Source organism: Scyliorhinus torazame, chromosome 5, assembly GCF_047496885.1.
Source record: "Scyliorhinus torazame isolate Kashiwa2021f chromosome 5, sScyTor2.1, whole genome shotgun sequence".
Taxonomy (NCBI): Eukaryota; Metazoa; Chordata; class Chondrichthyes; order Carcharhiniformes; family Scyliorhinidae; genus Scyliorhinus; species Scyliorhinus torazame.
Window position 1 is genome coordinate 210,534,470 of NC_092711.1, and position 18,683 is coordinate 210,553,152.

Here is an 18,683-nt window from a genome sequence, read left to right on the forward strand (position 1 = left end):
AAGAACTGGCGAAACAGTGTTTTGCGCTTGCGTGAGAAGCCGCGCATGCGCAGTTGCGAAAAGAGCGCACAGTGAAAAAAAAGCGATCTGCGCTTGAGCAAACCATTCCTACGCTCTACGTCACAAGTGTCATGACGTCAGAGCCCCCGGACCACGCCCACTTAAAGGGGAAATGTCCCAAAATAGTGAAAAAAAATTTAAAGCCAGCAAACACAATTCTTTCCCCTGGAACAACAGCACAATGCCTGTAGCTGTAAGTAACCTCCGCAGAACCCTGCAACAAGCAGTTAGCACTGCCCTAAGAGATGATTTAGTCCTTGAAGACTACGACTCAGACGATGATTTCGTCATTGGACGTGGAGACCTCAGTACCAAATCTGAACCGCAACGAGATGTGTTGTACATTGAAACAACCGACACAGTCATGGACGAGTTCTTCGGATTTGAGGATCCTCAGCCCAGCATTGACGACATCACGACCCATGAGTACAGGATTCAGCTGCGTCCTGATGCCAAGAGACAGAGAGCGGTACAAGCCCACAGAGAGCGGCCTGACGCCAAGAGAGTGTCCACGCACCACTGAGAGTCCCCGACTCCACACAAAGAGTGGTCCCAGCACCATGAAGAGTCCCCAACTTCGCACAGAAAGCGATGACAGACTCCACAGCGAGACTACTGCACAACCTCGTTGAGAGCGCACAAATCGACATCACAGCGGGACCACTACATGACTCCACACAGGGAACGATGCCAGACTCCACAGAGAGATCGGTACAAGTCTCCACAGTGAGCTCGTTCACAGACTCCATGATGGAAGCAACGCAAGATTCCAGAGCACAGTCCTTGCACGAAGAAGACCATAAAGGTCAAGCAACCTTATCTGAGCAATCAGCAGCAGAAGATGCAAGTCTGCCACGCTCAAGTGCACAGCAAGACGACGATGACAGTCTACCATGCTCACATGAACAAGAAAAAGACTGTGACAGTCTACCCAGATTATTTGAGCCACCAGAAGAAGACTCTGACAGTCTACCCAGCTCATCTAACCGACAAGAAGATACTGGCAGTCTACCCACTTCTACCCACTGTATATGCGACAAGTGACAAAGGCTCCACAATTCCCATACAAGATGTGCGACATCTCAGCGAGACTGACAGATCTCAGCTAGTATGTACAGAGGCACTCGACGATCAAAGTGAGGCTACTAGTGACTCCAGTGACACCACGTTAATTCAAACCTCATCTACTCGCGCCTCTCCACAAGAGCCAGACGGGGAGCATCAAGAAACCAAAGGTGATTCAGGTGAATGGGAAAGGGCTCCAGAAGGGGAGCATCGACAAGTCAAAGATGATACAAGTGAACTGGACACGACTCCAGACCGGGAGGGCCGAGGAATCAGAGACGGCGCGCTCAATGAAACAGCAGATGCCACACAGGACACTGACAGAAGTAACTTTGTGAAGGACTCGAATTCTCCACTCGGTGTGGGCATTGAGCGCAACAAACACAACAACAAAACCTACAAAACAACAACAAACACAACAACAAGCACGTCAATAACAACAATGACAACAACAATAGAACAACAACTGGTACGACATGGTACAACTCTGCCCATGATGGACAATGTTACTGCTCAGCTCAGAGCAATGGCGAGAGTGCAAACATACCATGGCATGTCAACGCATCTTACCAATTCACGTTTGCTACACTACGGACAAGCAAACCAGCTTTCAGAAAAGATGTCATCAAGAATTGTTACCACAAGCATTAAAAAAAAGAGTCCACCTCAGACAATGAAGTGACTTGACCATTTGAACACTCCCTGATGGCTTCTTGGTTACGTGCACACCAGGAGACTGACGGCGTTCACAAGGGAATGACAACATCAACATCGACACTTCCATAACAGCACAAGAAAGCCTCTCGACTGTGTAAATTTATGAACTTTGGACTTGTATAATCCTCAATGTCATCATAACTATTATTTGATATTGTATAATCTTCAATGTCATCATAACTATTCTTTGATCTTGTATCGTCATCACAGTCATCATAACTTGTACACGTCATCACTTATTTACCTGTTTTTGTTCCATTTTCCTTTAACACTACAGAAAATATGTATCACGAGAAAAGGGGGGATGTGGTGATATGATATAAAAGGGGTTAATGTAAATACACTACGACTATGTAAACACTAGAGGGAGCATCAGAGATGTCATGACATGCAGGCATACAGCTAATGAACACATAGAATAGGGCACAATCAATGAGCAGTCAAGACACCCAGAGGTGACACTACCACAAGGGGGCATTACACAACCCATATATAAGGACAGGGCACACATGCTCTGTCTCTTTCCACAGGAGACAGTTAGAGAGTAGGACAGGGGCAGATCAGAAGCATTACACCCACCATGTGGCTTAGAGCAGACTGGTTAGTTAGACTGAGGTACTATAGCAAGATTAGCAGGAGAGTCAAACTCATAGAGAACTGTGCTAATGGTTCAATAAATCACATTGAACTTACTTCAAAGTCTGGAGTATCTTTTGGTCAAAGCTGCATCGAGTTGCAGCCTGTGTTATCCCAGAGTACATAACACAACACCTCCAGTGGTGGGTTTCCCTGTGACTGCATTAACCTGTTAATTAATTACTGAACTCATTTAACATTTTCTTTCATCAGAAATAGTTATGACAACCCTGCTGGACCAGTTCCCCAAGTTTCTCCGATCAAAGCACCTTTATGTGACAATTGGTGCTTGCTTGTTACAATATTTCCTTGGTCTTCTTTGTATAACACAGGTGAGTTGCCCTCTCATAATTTGTTACATTTCTGTATGCAGTCCCGGCTATGAAAAAGAAGTGTAATGATGGCAACTGGTTCATTTCTGTTCCCGTGTCAGCTTGGCTCAGTTGAACAACCCTCTCAACTCAGATCAAAACGCAATACTTGGGGGGGGGTGGCACGTGGCACAGTGGTTAGCACTGCTGCCTCAACATGCCGAGGACCTGGGTTTGTGTAGAGTTTGCACATTCTCCCTGTGCCTGTGTGAGTCTCACCCACAACACAAAGATGTGCAGGGTAGGTGAACTGGCCACGCCAAATTGCCCCTTAATTGGAAAAGAATAAAAATATATATATTTTTTTAAAATAATGCTTTGCTTGGAAACCCAGGATTTAAACAATAGCCTTGGCGAACAGTTCACTCTTATTGATGGGGTGCTACATTGCTAGAACTGAAGGCTCTTCTGCCATTCGGGGGCTCGAAATTGCAGGAATATTAAAAATGTTACTAAATTTAAAGGATTGAAATTTTCTCCCAAAACCAGCATATTCAGACTGAACAGCAGTGAGGAATGAGGAAAGTTGCAAAGAAAAAGTCATAAAGAAGAAAAATAACAGGCGATGAGCAGGAATTGTGAATAATGACTGTTTCCAAACATGTAAAACAAACCTCTCCTCATGACTTATATGAAAGTCAAAGACAGTCTAAAGGAGATTACAACATTTTGATTCCCAATGTTGGATGGTGTTTGTACAAAGAGAGGCTAGAGAGGAGAACAAATAATAATAATAATGTTTATTATTGTCACAAGTAGGTTTACATTAACACTGCGATGAAGTTACTGTGAAAATCCCCTCTTCGCCACTCTCCTGCGCCTGTTTGGAAACACTGAGGAAGAATTCAGAATGTCCAAATGACCTCACAGCACGTCTTTCTGGACTTGTGGGAGGAAACCAGAGCACCCTGAGGAAACCCACACAGACACGGGGAGAACATGCAGACTCCGCGCAGACTGCGACCCAAGCCCGAAATCGAACCTGGGACTCTGGTGCTGTGAAGTGATAGTGTTAACCACTGTGCCACCGTGCCGCCCTATGAATTATGATGGAGGCAATGAACATTGGAGTTGGGCCATATACTTCATGAATCATGTGGAAACAGCCGAGAAAGAAGCCGAACAAGACTGAGGAATCGTATTTGACTCAACACTGAACATGTCCGACCAATGTGGATATTTGTTCCTATTTGATCAGGTAGTGAAGGCATCACTGGCAAGGCCAGTATTTATTGCCCTTCCCGAATTGCATCTGAGAAGGTGGTGGAGAGCCACCTTCATGAACTGCTGCAGTCCATGTGGCATAGGTACACGAACAGCACCAACAGGGAGGGTGTTCCAAGCTTTCAGCTCAGTGATACTGAAGGAATAGCGATATAGTTCAAGTCAGGGCCACATGTGACTCTGAATGGAACTTGTAGCTGGTGGTACTCATGTGTGCTTGCTGTCATTGTTCTTCGAGGAAAAGTGGATGTGAAAAATACTGCTGGGAAGTTACTGTGGAGGGAGTGAATGTTTAAGGTGGTTGACGGAGTCCTGAGAGCAGCTGTAACAAATTCACAAAGGCTGTTCACCTACATCACCAAAACAGTTGAATATAAATCAGAGAAATGATCATCACACTTTCACTGCTCTGATTAGACTCCATCTTGACCACTGCATCCAGTTCTTCCAAACCTGAGAGACAGACATTCAAACATTGGAGTCTGCGATGAGAAGAGCCACAAGACTGACCCTCAGAGTCAGGGCTTTGATATATGAGGAAAGACTGGCGAAATTGGGCATCTCAATCCAGAGATCAGGCAACCGAGAGGTGATCTTATAAAGGAATATAAGTCTTGTAAATATATTTTTAAAAATTAAACTATGGAACTGGAGAGCATGGCTTCAAATTAGGGAAAGTAATTTTATAACTGGCATCAGGAAATCTTTCAACACACATGTGACGACATGTGGAACTAATTTTCTAATCAAGCATTAGAGGCAAACGTTTTGGAATCATTGAAGAAACAATCAGATTCCATAGGCAGGTTGGTCACAAAACTCTTATTGGTTGAATGAATAAGGATTACATGGCCTTCCTCATCAATAAGGACTCTAAACTGGTGCTGCATTTACCCACCATAGTGCAGCAATATATGTTGATTGAGCCAGAAAAGACAGATGCAATTTAATAAAGAGAAATGGAATGTGAGATTCAGCAGAGGGAAAGTTTATATGGAGTTTGTGCTAAATTAATTTTTTTTCAGGTTCATTTGTAGGTCTGTGACTGTTTCTGGCTAGGCCAGCATTTACTGTCCATTCCTAATTGCACCTTGAGAAGGTGGTGGTGAGCTGCCTTCTTGAACTGCTGCAGTCCATGATCTGTAGATACACCCACAGTGCTGTTTGTGGATGGGATGCCAATCACCTGGGCAACTTTGTTCTGGATGGTGTAAAGCTTTCTGAGTATTGGTTGAGCTGTGCTTATCTAGTCAAGTAGAAAGTATTCCATTCCACTCCTGACTTGAGCCTTGTAAATGGTGGCTGGGCTTTGAGGGGTCAGGAAGTGAGTTACTTGCTGCAGGATTCTGAGCCTTTGACCTGCTCTTGTAGCCACAATATTTGCATGGCTAGTCCAGTTCAGTTTCTGGTCAAGGGAAGTTGATAGATGTAGTTGAGATATTGAGAAAGGAGAGATAGATATTGGGTGCTTTGAAGTGCCTTGTGGCATTTAATTACAATAAAGGTGATATATCAATATAAGCTATTCTTCTTTTCATTATTGTGTGAGTAATGTGTAATTCCACGATGTTCCCAGGCTGTTGAGACAGAAAACAGAGTATTGAACTGCATTGCAAGGAGCATACACTATAAATCCAGAGAGATATTTGACCCGAGTGAGATCACTGGATTTTCCAGTCCCCCAGTCACGTGTTTCCCAGCGGTGCGCTATTCGTTGGCTGTGGGATTCTATATTCCCGCCACTTGTCAATGGAATTTCCCATTGAAGCCATCCCATGCCACCAGGAAACCCATGGGTGGGGGTATGCAAAGGCTGAAGAATCCCAGCCCACATCTGGAGTACTGCGTGTAATTCCGGCCTCCTTGTCTGAAAGGATATTCAAAAATTGAAGAGGGATAGAATTGATTCCAGAACTTAAAGTAATGAGGGAAAAAAAATGAGCAGACACGGTAGAATAGGATGTTTTGTAGTTAGACAAAATTAATTTTTCATGTTCCATCAATCTCTTATTTTGAATGTTATGATTTTCCCCAGTAACATTTTCTAATTTTCCATTTAACTTAAGGCTGGAATTTACTGGTTAAATTTAATCGATTATTTCTGCACTGGATGGGTCCTCATTATAATCGCTCTGTTGGAACTCATCAGTCTGAGCTGGATCTATGGTAAGTGGAACAAGAAAAAGTACTGAAGCAAAGAAAAACATTAAAATTGATTGTGTGGGTGTTCCTGTCTCTTCAGAAAACATATGGAAATTCCATAGGGTGATTTTTTTGTCCAGGATGGAAATTCAAGTTGTCTCCTTAGTTGAAAAGAAAAATTAAAACCTTGCGACTCAGGGGAAGAATTCAAACTGACTGAGTCACACCTGGGAGAAGAACCCACAGATCGAGCAAAAATTCTCAAATCTCCATCCCATTTGGTTCCACATGTCAACATTGGAAATGCCATCACCATGGTGCTTTTGTTCATGCTGGGATACAGCTGCTTGCTGTTGGTGCCAATCTGGCTGTAGTGTTTTTTCCCCCCCTGTGAATTGCCGATGATGATGTTGCTGAAATGTCTTCACTCTGAGTCTTTTGCCACTTGACTCAGTTGCCAGTTCTTCCCAACTATCAAGGCAGTTGGGGCAACAGGACAGGTTCAAGCCATCAACGTGTTTGCAATTACCTTTGTGTCTGCTCAGATTGTCGTGCAGATTTGTTTCAAATCACTAGCTTTCGGAGCACTGCTCCTTCCTCAGGTGAATGAAGAGGTAGGTTCCAGAAACATATATAGACAAAGTCAAAGATGCAAGACAATACTTTGAAAGCGAGCATTTGCAGGTAATTAAGTCTTTACAGATCCAGAGAGAGAGGGGGGCTACCCAGCCTTCAGGGCAGCAACCACGACACCACACAACCCTGCCATGGCAATCTCTGCAAGACGTGCCAGGTCTTCATCATGGGTGCCATCATAAACACATGAAAACATCACCCATCAAGTACGCAGTACATAATCATGCGAGTCTGCCAACGTTGTCTACCGAATACGCTGCAGGAAAGGATGTCTCAAAGCGTGGTACATTGGCAAAACTATGCAGACACTGCGATGAACGGACATCGTGCAACAATTGCCAGGCAGAAATGTTCCCTTCCAGTCGGGGAACACTTTAGCAGTCAAAGGCATTCAGCCTCTGATCTTCGGGTAAGCATTCTCCAAGGCAGCCTTCAGGACACACGACAACGCAGAATCGCCAAACAGAAACTTATAGCCAAGTTCCGCACACATGGTTACGGCCTCAACCGGGACCTTGGATTCATGTCTCATTACATTCACCCCATACCATCTGGCCTGGGCATGCAAAATCCTACCAACTGTCCTGGCTTGAGACAATTCACACCTCTTTAACCTGGGGTTACCCCATCTCTGGATCTGTAAAGACTTAATTACCTGAAAAGGCTCGCTTTCAAAGTATCGTCTTGCATCTTTGACTTTGTCTATATATATCTTTCTGGAACCTACCTCTTCATTCACCTGAGGAAAGAGCAGTACTCCGAAAGCTAGTGATTTGAAACAATCCTGTTGGACTTTAACCTGGTGCTGTAAGACTTCTTACTGTGCTCACCCCAGTCCAACACCGGCATCTCCACATCATGTTCAGATTGGTGACAGAAGAGCATTTATTCACCCTGCTTGAAATGCCAGCAGATCTCAATCTGTTCATCAGTGACACCCTGACCAAGTAAAACCAAGTGATTGTGTCTCTCTGCTTTCCTGTTGTTCACAGGGGTAAATAGATTCATCAAGGACATTGAGATGATGATTGGGAAAAAGCATTGGCTCTTCTGGCTCTGGTGGAGAGGATGTTGGATTTTTATCTCTCCGTGTTTGGTTGCAGTAAGGAGATTTGGTCTTTATTCATTCATTAGCATTTATGGCCTATCCCTAATGCCCTTTAGAGGTGGTGGTGAGCTGTCTTCTTGAACCACTGCAGGCTGCGCGGTGTAGGTTCATCCAACCTGCTCTCAGGGAGGGAGTTCCAGCATTTAGACCCATTGGCAGGATGGGCAATATATTTCCAAGCCAGGATGGTGGGTGACTTGGAGGGGAACTTCCAGGCAGTTCTGTTCCCAGTTATCTGCTACCCTTATCATTCTAGATAGAAGCGGTCATGGTTTTCAATGGTGATGTCCAAGGAGCCTTGCTGCATTCCTGCAGTGCACCTTGTAGATGGTGCACACTGTTGTGACTGTGCATCGGTGGTGGAGGGAGTGAATGTTTATGGAAGGGGTGCCAATCAAGTGGGTTGCTATATCCTAGATGGTGTCAGGTTTTTTGAGTGTTGTTAGAACTGCATTCATGCAGGCCAGGGGAGAGTATTCCATCACATTCCTGACTTGTGCCTTGTAGATGGTGGATAGGCTTCGAGGAGTTAAGAAGTAAGTTGCTTGCTGCAGCACCACTAACATTTCACTCACTCTTGCACCCACAATAGTTATATGGTTCATTCACATATATCCTTGTCTCCAGTCAATGTTACATATTTGTAAGATTTCCCGCTGAAAATCACTGCAGACAATCTCTCATTTTGTATTTGATTTTGTTTTGCACAATTATTTCAATCAGGTAATTTTAATCTGGTCATTAACAACATTCACCCCACCAACATACGGACCTATTGAGTACCCAGTCTGGGCAATAGCACTTGGCTGGTGTTTGATCATCTTCTGTATTCTGTGGATTCCCATTGTCGCCATTGGGAGAGTTGTCCAAGCTGAGGGTGACACCTTGTATCAAGTAAGGAAATCTTTGCAACATTATTTTTTTTTAATGTATTTTATTACAAGTATCAAAACAGGTTACAGTAAATAAACACCTCGGGAAACATATTTCCCAGCAAACAACTACACAGCCTCAGCAGATTTTTCCCCTTTTTCGACCTCCCGCTCCACCCCCCCCCCCCCCCCCCCCCCTCCACCTCCCACCACCCCCTTGCGACGAACAGCTCCTCAAACACGGTCACAAACATCCTCCATCTTTTCTCAAACCCCCCAGCTAAGCCCCTTAACTCATTCTTTATCCTCTCTAACCGCAGGAAGTTGTACAGGTCACCCAATCAAGCCGCTACACCCCGTGGCGATGCCGACCGCCACTCCAGCAAAATTCGCCGCCATGCAATCAGGGAGGCGAAGGCCATGAAATCGGCCTTCCTTGTCTCCATGAGCTCCAGCTTCTCTGAAACACCAAATATCCAAGTCCACCTCCTCCTCCACTATCCTGGCTAAGACCGCGAACACTCACGCCCAGAATCTTCCCAATTCTTCACAGCGTGATTCGCTGGCCCCTGCCCACACCTCTCTTGCTCATCTGCTACCCCCTGGAAGCACCCACCCATTCTCGCCTGAGTCATATGAACCCTGTGCACCACCTTAAACTGTATCCGGCTCATCCTTGCACAGGAGGAGGTCCCGTTTACCCTACGCAGTGCCTCACTCCATACTCCCCAATTGATCTCTCCTCCCAGCTCTGCTTCCCATTTCTCTTTGATCTTCACCACCCGCTCACCTCCCTACTCCCCCAGCCACATGTACATATCCTCAATTCTTCCCTCCCCTTCCATATCCGGAAGCAGCAGTTGCTCCAACAGGGTGTACCTCCTGTCTCTACTATCCATCCCCCCCCCACCGGCTCAAGCCCATGATTCTCACACAGCGGCGTTAGCACCAACATCCGGTCCACCCTAAAATGCCTCCTCAATTGATTCCATATCTTCACCGTGGACTGCACCACCGGGCTCCCTGAATACCTACTCGGAGCCATTGGCAATGCTGCCGTCACTACAGCCCTCAAATTAGACCCCTTACAAGATTCCTCCTCCATCCTAACACACTCTACCCCTTCTCCTTACCATCATCGCCGCATCTTGTCCACATTCGCCGCCCAATAATAATGAAGCAAGTTCGGAAACACCAACCACCCCCTGCTGCCTCTGTAGCAGGGCCCTCCCCACGCTCGCCACCTGCCCTGCCCATAGAAAGTCCAAGATGATTGTGTCCACTTTCCAAAAAAGGTCTTTGGTATAAAGATCGGGAGAGCCTGAAAGATTAACAAGAACCTCAGCAGAATAGTCATTTTCACCACTTGGACCTTCCCCACCAACATTAAGTGCAGTGTATCCCATCTCCTAAAATCCTCGCTGGCCTCCTCCACCAGCTTTGTTAAGTTCCACTTATTGAGCCCTGTCCATTCCCTCGCTACCTGAACCCCAAATACCTAAACCTTTCCCGAACTACCGGAAATGGCATCTCCGCTAAATTAGCCCGCTGTGCCAGCTCATTCACCGGGAATACTTCGCTTTTCCCTACCGTGGGGCAGCGCGTTAGCACAGTGGTTAGCACAGTTGCTTCACAGCTCCAGGGTCACAGGTTCGATTCGCCGCTGGGTCACTGCATGTGCAGAGTCTTCATGTCCTCCCCGTGTCTGCGTGGGTTTCCTCTGGGTGCTCTGGTTTCCTCCCACAGTCCAAAGATGTGCACGTTAGGTGGTTTGGCCATGCTAAATTGCTCTTAGTGCCCAAAAAGATTACGTGGGGTTACTGGGTTACGGGTGTGGGCTTAAGTGGGCTGCTGTTTCCAAGGGCCGGTGCAGACTCGATGGGCCGAATGGCCTCCTTCTGCACTGTATGTTCTATGTTCTATTCAATGGAGATACTGTTGACCAGAGGGAACATCATTCAGTCAGCTCACCACTGAACGGTTAGACTTACACACGCCATTTTCCTCATGGTTATGATTCAGTTTGTACCCTGAGAAGCCACAAAACCTCCACAGCAAGCATATAATCCTTCCCACACACTCCAACGGATCCGAAACATACAGCAAGAGGTCAGTGGCATCGAGCGACACTCAATGCTCCCTCTGTCCCCTCATAAGCCCCCGCCACTCCGCCGACCCTCTTGAGAGCCATTGCCAACGGCTCTATGGGCAGCGCAAACAGCAATGGTGACAGCGGGTATCCCTGCCTCATATGAGACTCATGAGCTCATATCATTCATCCTCACCCTCGTCCTTGGTGCCATATACAGCAACCGCACCCATGCCACAAATCTCGGCCCAAACCCAGACCTTCTCAAAACTGCAAACAAGTACCGCCAGTCCACCCGATCAAATGCCTTCTCCGCGTCCATGGACACCACCACCTCCAGTACCAGAGCCCCCGACGGATTCATCACCACATTCAACAGCCGTCTTCTATTACTCGTGATCTGCCTGCCCTTCACAAAGCCTGTTAGATCTTCTGCAACCACCCCAGGGATACAGTCCTCTATCCTCCCCGCTAATAACTTAGCCAATACTTTCACATCCATGTTCAATAGTGATATAGGTCTATATGACCCACATTCCCCTGGATCCTTCCCTTTTTTGAGATTAGTGTGATTACTGCCTCCGGCAACTCCCCCTTCTCCAGTGCTTCACTAAACGCCCCCAACAGATGTGGTGCCAGGTCCGTTGTGAATTCCTTATAAAATTCCGCCAGGTACCCATCCAGCCCAGGGGCCTTCCCCGACTTCATACCTCTGATACTATCCAGCACCTCCCTCAGCCCCAGGGCTCCTCCGACGCCTGCCTCTTTGCTTCCTCCACCAGCTCGTCCAGAAACCGCCCCATGTCCCCCTCCTCTCCCCCCATGTCCCCCTCCTCTCCCGCCTCGAAAAGTCCCTGGTTGTACCCCCTAAACACCTCGTTTATTTTCCCTGGCTCCGAAACCACATCCCCAGCCCCAGTCCGGATCTTCAATATTTCCCTGGACGCAGCCTGCCTCCACAGCTGGTGCGCCAGCATACGGCTCACCTTCTCCCCGTACTCATATTGCACCCCTCTTTCCCTACGCAGTTGCCCTACCACCCTCCCTGTTGTAAGCCTGTCAAACTGCCCCTGCAACTTTTTCCTCCTCGCCAATCCCTCCATGATGGGCACCCTCGAATATTCCCTGTCCACCTCCACTATCTCGCTCACTGGATGGTCATGTTCCTCCCTCCTTCCCTATCCGCACAAGCCTTAAACAAAATAATTTCTCCCCCCGGACCACTGCCTTCAGTGCTTCCCAGAAAATGGCTGCCAACACCTCTCCATTCTGATTCAACTCCACATACTCCTTAATCGGCGCACCTTATCACAAAAACCTCCATCCGCCAACAACCCCAAGTCAAACCTTCACCCTGGCCTCTTCTCTCGTCCCGTTCTAAACCGAGTCTCCAGCCAGTGGGGTGCATGGTCCGAGATAACTATCCCCGCACACTCTGCCCCCTATAACCCAACCAAAATCTCCTGACTCACTACAAAGTAATCAATCTGCAAATACACCTTATGGACGTGTGAAAAGAAGGAATACTCCCATCCCCCTGGGTTATGAATAAACCATGGGTCCACCATCCCCATCCTCTCCATGAACCCCGCCAGCTCCCTCGCCATTCGTACACTACCCATTGACCTGGGGCTCGGCCTATCCACTCTCAGCTCCAGGACACAATTAAACTCTCCTACCATGATCAACTGGTGTGTGGCCAAATTCGGGATCTCTTCCAGCAACCCATTCATAAAAGCCACATCATCCCAATTTGAGGCATACACATTTACCAACACCACCGGTGCCTCTTCCAATACCCCACTCACAATCCCACCCAGATCCCTCATCTCCTTAGCACTCACAAATCCCATTTTTGTGCTCATTAAAATTGCCACTCACCTCGATTTCAAATCAAACCCCGAGTGAAAAACCTGCCCGACCCACCCCTTCCTTAACCTAACCTGGTCCTTCACAGGGACGTGCGTCTCCTGCAGAAAGAGCACCCCCGCTTTTAAGCACCTGAGGCGCGTAAACACCTGTGACATTTTAACCAACCCATTCAGTTACCGAACGTTCCACATTACCAGCCTTACCGGAGGCCTACGCCTCCAATGCCCTCTACCGTCAACTTCCCCACTTCACTCCCGCTCCCTTAATTCCACCCTATACCTAGCCCATCCCAGATGGCCCCTTCCTCTGCCCCTGACTGTATCATCTCTCACCCCCTGCCACGTCGCAACAAACTCCCCCCCCCCCCTTCTCCCCCTTCCTCCCTCTCCCCCCGGCCACCCCTCTCGGTCTTCTCGCCCACCACCTCACTTCCGTTCACCAGCATAACCTTCTAGAGCGGCCGCCCCTGCCCAAAGGCACCTCCCAATGACCTCCCCTTCCATTCCCCTTCCCCACTCCTCAGCTCAAGGAGGAAGGCTCCCTGCTGACCTTACCCTCCCCCACCCAAACAAGGAGTTCCCTCAAACTGCAGACAGCCTTCTCCAAAGGCAAACAAACAAATGTTAAACACAAACAGTCCCATAAAACAGGAGGGGCGGATGGGAACATCCATCCCCACATAAACTCTTCACTCCTACAACCCCTTACAACCTCAACATTGAACAGCAAACCCCCCAAAAAAGACCAAAGTCTGCCAATTCCTACCCCCACTTCAAACATCCTCCCAACTGTTACAAAGTGCCAGCACCCCAGTTCCCAAGCATTGTTCGCTCAGGTCTCCCCCAGTTTATGCACCTTAATGAAGTCGTCGGCTACTTCTGGGATCTCAAAATAATACTCCAGGCTTCCGAACGTCACCCGTTCGCTGGGTAGAGCACCCCAAACCTGATCTGCCGCTGGTACAGCACCGCCTTGGCCTTGTTGAAGCCTGCTGCCACTTTGCCGACTTGGCTCCAATGTCCTGATAAATTCAGACGTTATACCCCTCCCAGTTGCAGGTGCGATTCTCCCTGGCCCATCGCAGAATCTACTCTTTCTCCACAAATTTGTGGAGTCTCACGATCACCGCCCATGGCGGCTCCCCAGCTCTAGGCTTCTGCCTCAGGGACCTATGCGCTCGCTCCACTTCAGGCACCTTATCTAGCACCCCTTCTGTCACCAGCCCCGGCAGCATCTTCGAGACGTACCTCGTGGCACTCACACCTTCCACTCCATCAGGCAGGCCCTCTATTCGCAGGTTCTGCCTTCTCGAAGCATTCTCCTGCTCCTCCACCTTTGCCACCAACCTTTTACACAGGTAACCTTGTAGCCCCAACTCCGCCTCCAGAGCCACCACACGACCGCTGTGGTCCGAGATCACTCCTTCGATCTCCCGAATCTGCAACCACTGCACCTCCAAACACCTCTCCACCCATTCCAGAGAACTCTTCTGGGGTGCCGCAACTCCTTCGATGGCCTTTGAGCGATCCACCTGCATGTCGTTCCTCTGCTCACAGAATTCCTCTTTAATAAACGGCATCAGCTCCTCCACCCGGGGCCTTCCAGCTTGCACCAGCCCTTCCCCTGCCTGCATGTTTGCAGTGGCTGCTGCAGCAAAGGCTCGCTCCAACTTTTCAGCAAAATCTCTCACTGTTATCTGCCGGGTCAGATAGCCAGCAGGCATACCACTCCCGGGGGAAACTACTCCTCCAACATTCACCGACGCCTGTTCAGCAAAATTCCACCCAGTATCGGGTATAAAGAACTCTTTTCTGTGCCTTCAAGCAGGAGCCGCCCTGCTTGTGACCAGTCGCACCATGGTCACACCGGAAGAATCTTTCAAACATCAGTGAACAGGATTTGTGTGAAGTTCTCCCAAGCACTCAATGTACAATAACAACAACTTTCATTTATGTGGAAACTTTTAAGGTACTAAATAATCACAAGGCACCTCACAGCAATTTTCCAAAACAGAATTTGACGCAGAGTCATCAAGAACAGGGATGATCAGTGAATGTCAGTCATCAAGAACAGGGATGATTAGTGAATGTCTGTCATGAAGAACAGGGATGATCAGTGAATTTCAGTCATCATGAACAGAGATGATCAGTGAATGTCAGTCATCAAGAACAGGGATGATTCGTGATTATCATCATCAAGAACAGGGATGATCAGTGAATGTCAGTCATCAAGAACAGGGATGATTAGTGAATGTCAGTCATCAAGAACAGGGATGATCAGTGAATGTCAGTCATCAAGAACAGGGATGATTAGTGAATGTCAGTCATCAAGAACAGGGATGATCAGTGAATGTCAGTCATCAAGAATAGGGATGATTTGTGAATGTCAGTCATCAAGAGCAGGGATGATCGGTGAATGTCAGTCTCCAAGAACAGGGATGATCGGTGAATGTCAGTCATCAAGAACAGGGATGATCGGTGAATGTCCGTCATCAAGAACAGGGTTGATCGGTGAATGTCAGTCATCAAGAACAGGGATGATCAGTGACTGTCAGTGATGAAGAACAGGGATGATCAGTGAATGTCAGTCATCAAGAACAGGGATGATCAGTGAATGTCAGTCATCAAATACAGGGATGATCAGTGAATGTCAGTCATCAAGAACAGGGATGATCAGTGAATGTCAGTCATCAAGAACAGGGATGATCAGTGACTGTCAGTGATGAAGAACAGGGATGATCAGTGAATGTCAGTCATCAAGAACAGGGATGATCAGTGAATGTCAGTCATCAAATACAGGGATGATCAGTGAATGTCAGTCATCAAGAACAGGGATGATCAGTGAATGTCAGTCATCAAATACAGGGATGATTAGTGAATGTCAGTCATCAAGAACAGGGATGATCAGTGAATGTCAGTCATCAAGAACAGGGATGATTAGTGAATGTCAGTCATCAAGAACAGGAATGATCAGTGAATGTCAGTCATCAAGAACAGGGATGATCAGTGAATGACAGTCATCATGAACAGGAATGATTACTGAATGTCAGTCATCAAAAACAGGGATGATCAGTGAATGTCAGTCATCAAGAACAGGGATGATCAGTGAATGTCAGTCACCAAGAACAGGGATGATGAGTGAATGTCAGTCATCAAGACCAGGGATGATCGGTGAATGTCGGTCATCATGAACAGGAATGATTACTGAATGTCAGTCATCAAGAATAGGGATGATCAGTGAATGTCAGTCATCAAGAACAGGGATGATCGGTGAATGTCAGTCATCAAGAACAGGGATGATCAGTGAATGTCCGTCTCCAAGAACAGGGATGATCGGTGAATGTCAGTCATCAAGAACAGGGATGATCGGTGAATGTCCGTCTCCAAGCACAGGGATGATCGGTGAATGTCAGTCATCAAGAACAGGGATGATCGGTGAATGTCAGTCATCAAGAACAGGGATGATCGGTGAATGTCAGTCATCAAGAACAGGGATGTTCAGTGAATGTCAGTCATCAAGAACAGGGATGATTAGTGAATGTCAGTCATCAAGAACAGGGATGAACGGTGAATGTCAGTCATCAAGAACAGGGATAATCAGTGAATGTCAGTCATCAAGAACAGGGATGATCGGTGAATGTCCGTCTCCAAGAACAGGGATGATTGGTGAATGTCAGTCATCAAGAACAGGGATGATTAGTGAATGTCAGTCATCAGGAACAGGGATGATCAGTGAATGTCAGTCATCAAGAACAGGAATGATTATTGAATGTCAGTCATCAGGAACAGGGATGATCAGTGAATGTCAGTGATCAAGAACAGGGATGATCGGCGAATGTCAGTCATCAAGATCAGGGATGATCAGTGAATGACAGTCATCAAGAACAGGAATGATTACTGAATGTCAGTCATCAAGAACAGGGATGATCAGTGAATGTCAGTCATCAAGAACAGGGATGATCAGTGAATGTCAGTCATCAAGAATAGGGATGATCGGTGAATGTCAGTCTTCAAGAACAGGGATGATCGGTGAATGTCAGTCATCAGGAACAGGGATGATCAGTGAATGACAGTCATCAAGAACAGGAATGATTACTGAATGTCAGTCATCATGAACAGGGATGATCAGTGAATGTCAGTCATCAAGAACAGGGATTATCGGTGAATGTCAGTCATCAAGAACAGGGATGATCAGTGAATGTCAGTCATCAAGAACAGGGATGATCGGTGAATGTCAGTCATCAAGAACAGGGATGATCGGTGAATGTCAGTCATCAAGAACAGGGATGATCAGTGAATGACAGTCATCAAGAACAGGAATGATTACTGAATGTCAGTCATCAAGAACAGGGATGATCAGTGAATGTCAGTCATCAAGAACAGGGATGATCGGTGAATGTCAGTCATCAAGAACAGGGATGATCAGTGAATGTCAGTCATCAAGAACAGGGATGATCGGTGAATGTCAGTCATCAAGAACAGGGATGATCAGTGAATGTCAGTCATCAAGAACAGGGATGATCGGTGACTGTCAGTCATCAAGAACAGGGATGATCAGTGAATGTCAGTCATCAAGAACAGGGATGATCGGTGAATGTCAGTCATCAAGAACAGGGATGATCGGTGAATGTCTGTCATCAAGAACAGGGATGATCAGTGAATGTTAGTCATCAAGAACAGGGATGATCGGTCAATGTCAGTCATCAAGAACAGGGATGATCAGTGAATGTCAGTCATCAAGAACAGTGATGATCAGTGAATGTCAGTCATCAAGAACAGGGATGATCGGTGAATGTCCGCCTCCAAGAACAGGGATGATCGGTGAATGTCAGTCATCAAGAACAGGGATGATCGGTGAATGTCCGTCTCCAAGAACAGGGATGATCGGTGAATGTCAGTCATCAAGAACACGGATGATTAGTGAATGTCAGTCATCAGGAACAGGGATGATCAGTGAATGTCAGTCATCAAGAACAGGAATGATTATTGAATGTCAGTCATCAAGAACACGGATGATCAGTGAATGTCAGTCATCAAGAACAGGGATGATCAGTGAATGACAGTCATCTTGAACAGGAATGATTACTGAATGTCAGTCATCAAAAACAGGGATGATCAGTGAATGTCAGTCATCAAGAACAGGGATGATCGGTGAATGTCAGTCACCAAGAACAGGGATGATTAGTGAATGTCAGTCATCAAGAACAGGGATGATTAGTGAATGTCAGTCATCAAGAACAGGGATGATCGGTGAATGTCAGTCATCAAGAACAGGAATGATTATTGAATGTCAGTCATCAGGAACAGGGATGATCAGTGAATGTCAGTGATCAAGAACAGGGATGATCGGCGAATGTCAGTCATCAAGAACAGGGATGATCAGTGAATGACAGTCATCAAGAACAGGAATGATTACTGAATGTCAGTCATCAAGAACAGGGATGCTCAGTGAATGTCAGTCATCAAGAACAGGGATGATCGGTGAATGTCAGTCATCAAGAACAGGGATGATCGGTGAATGTCAGTCATCAAGAACAGGGATGATCGGTGAATGTCAGTCATCAAGAACAGGGATGTTCAGTGAATGTCAGTCATCAAGAACAGGGATGATTAGTGAATGTCAGTCATCAAGAACAGGAATGATTATTGAATGTCAGTCATCAGGAACAGGGATGATCAGTGAATGTCAGTGATCAAGAACAGGGATGATCGGCGAATGTCAGTCATCAAGAACAGGGATGATCAGTGAATGAGAGTCATCAAGAACAGGAATGATTACTGAATGTCAGTCATCAAGAACAGGGATGCTCAGTGAATGTCAGTCATCAAGAACAGGGATGATCGGTGAATGTCAGTCTTCAAGAACAGGGATGATCGGTGAATGTCAGTCAT

At 46.8% G+C, this 18,683-nt stretch overlaps 1 protein-coding gene across 1 annotated transcript in view; it reads left to right on the forward strand.

Moving 5' to 3' along the window:
• LOC140418107 (sodium- and chloride-dependent neutral and basic amino acid transporter B(0+)-like) overlaps window positions 1-18,683 on the forward strand; it is a 111,359-nt gene that overhangs the window by 74,689 nt on the left and 17,987 nt on the right. The window contains exons 9-12 of the mRNA XM_072501525.1: window positions 2,692-2,810; window positions 6,140-6,239; window positions 7,844-7,953; window positions 8,683-8,853. Of these exons, the coding sequence (XP_072357626.1) occupies window positions 2,692-2,810; window positions 6,140-6,239; window positions 7,844-7,953; window positions 8,683-8,853 (500 nt within the window). The remainder of the gene's footprint in view (window positions 1-2,691; window positions 2,811-6,139; window positions 6,240-7,843; window positions 7,954-8,682; window positions 8,854-18,683) is intronic.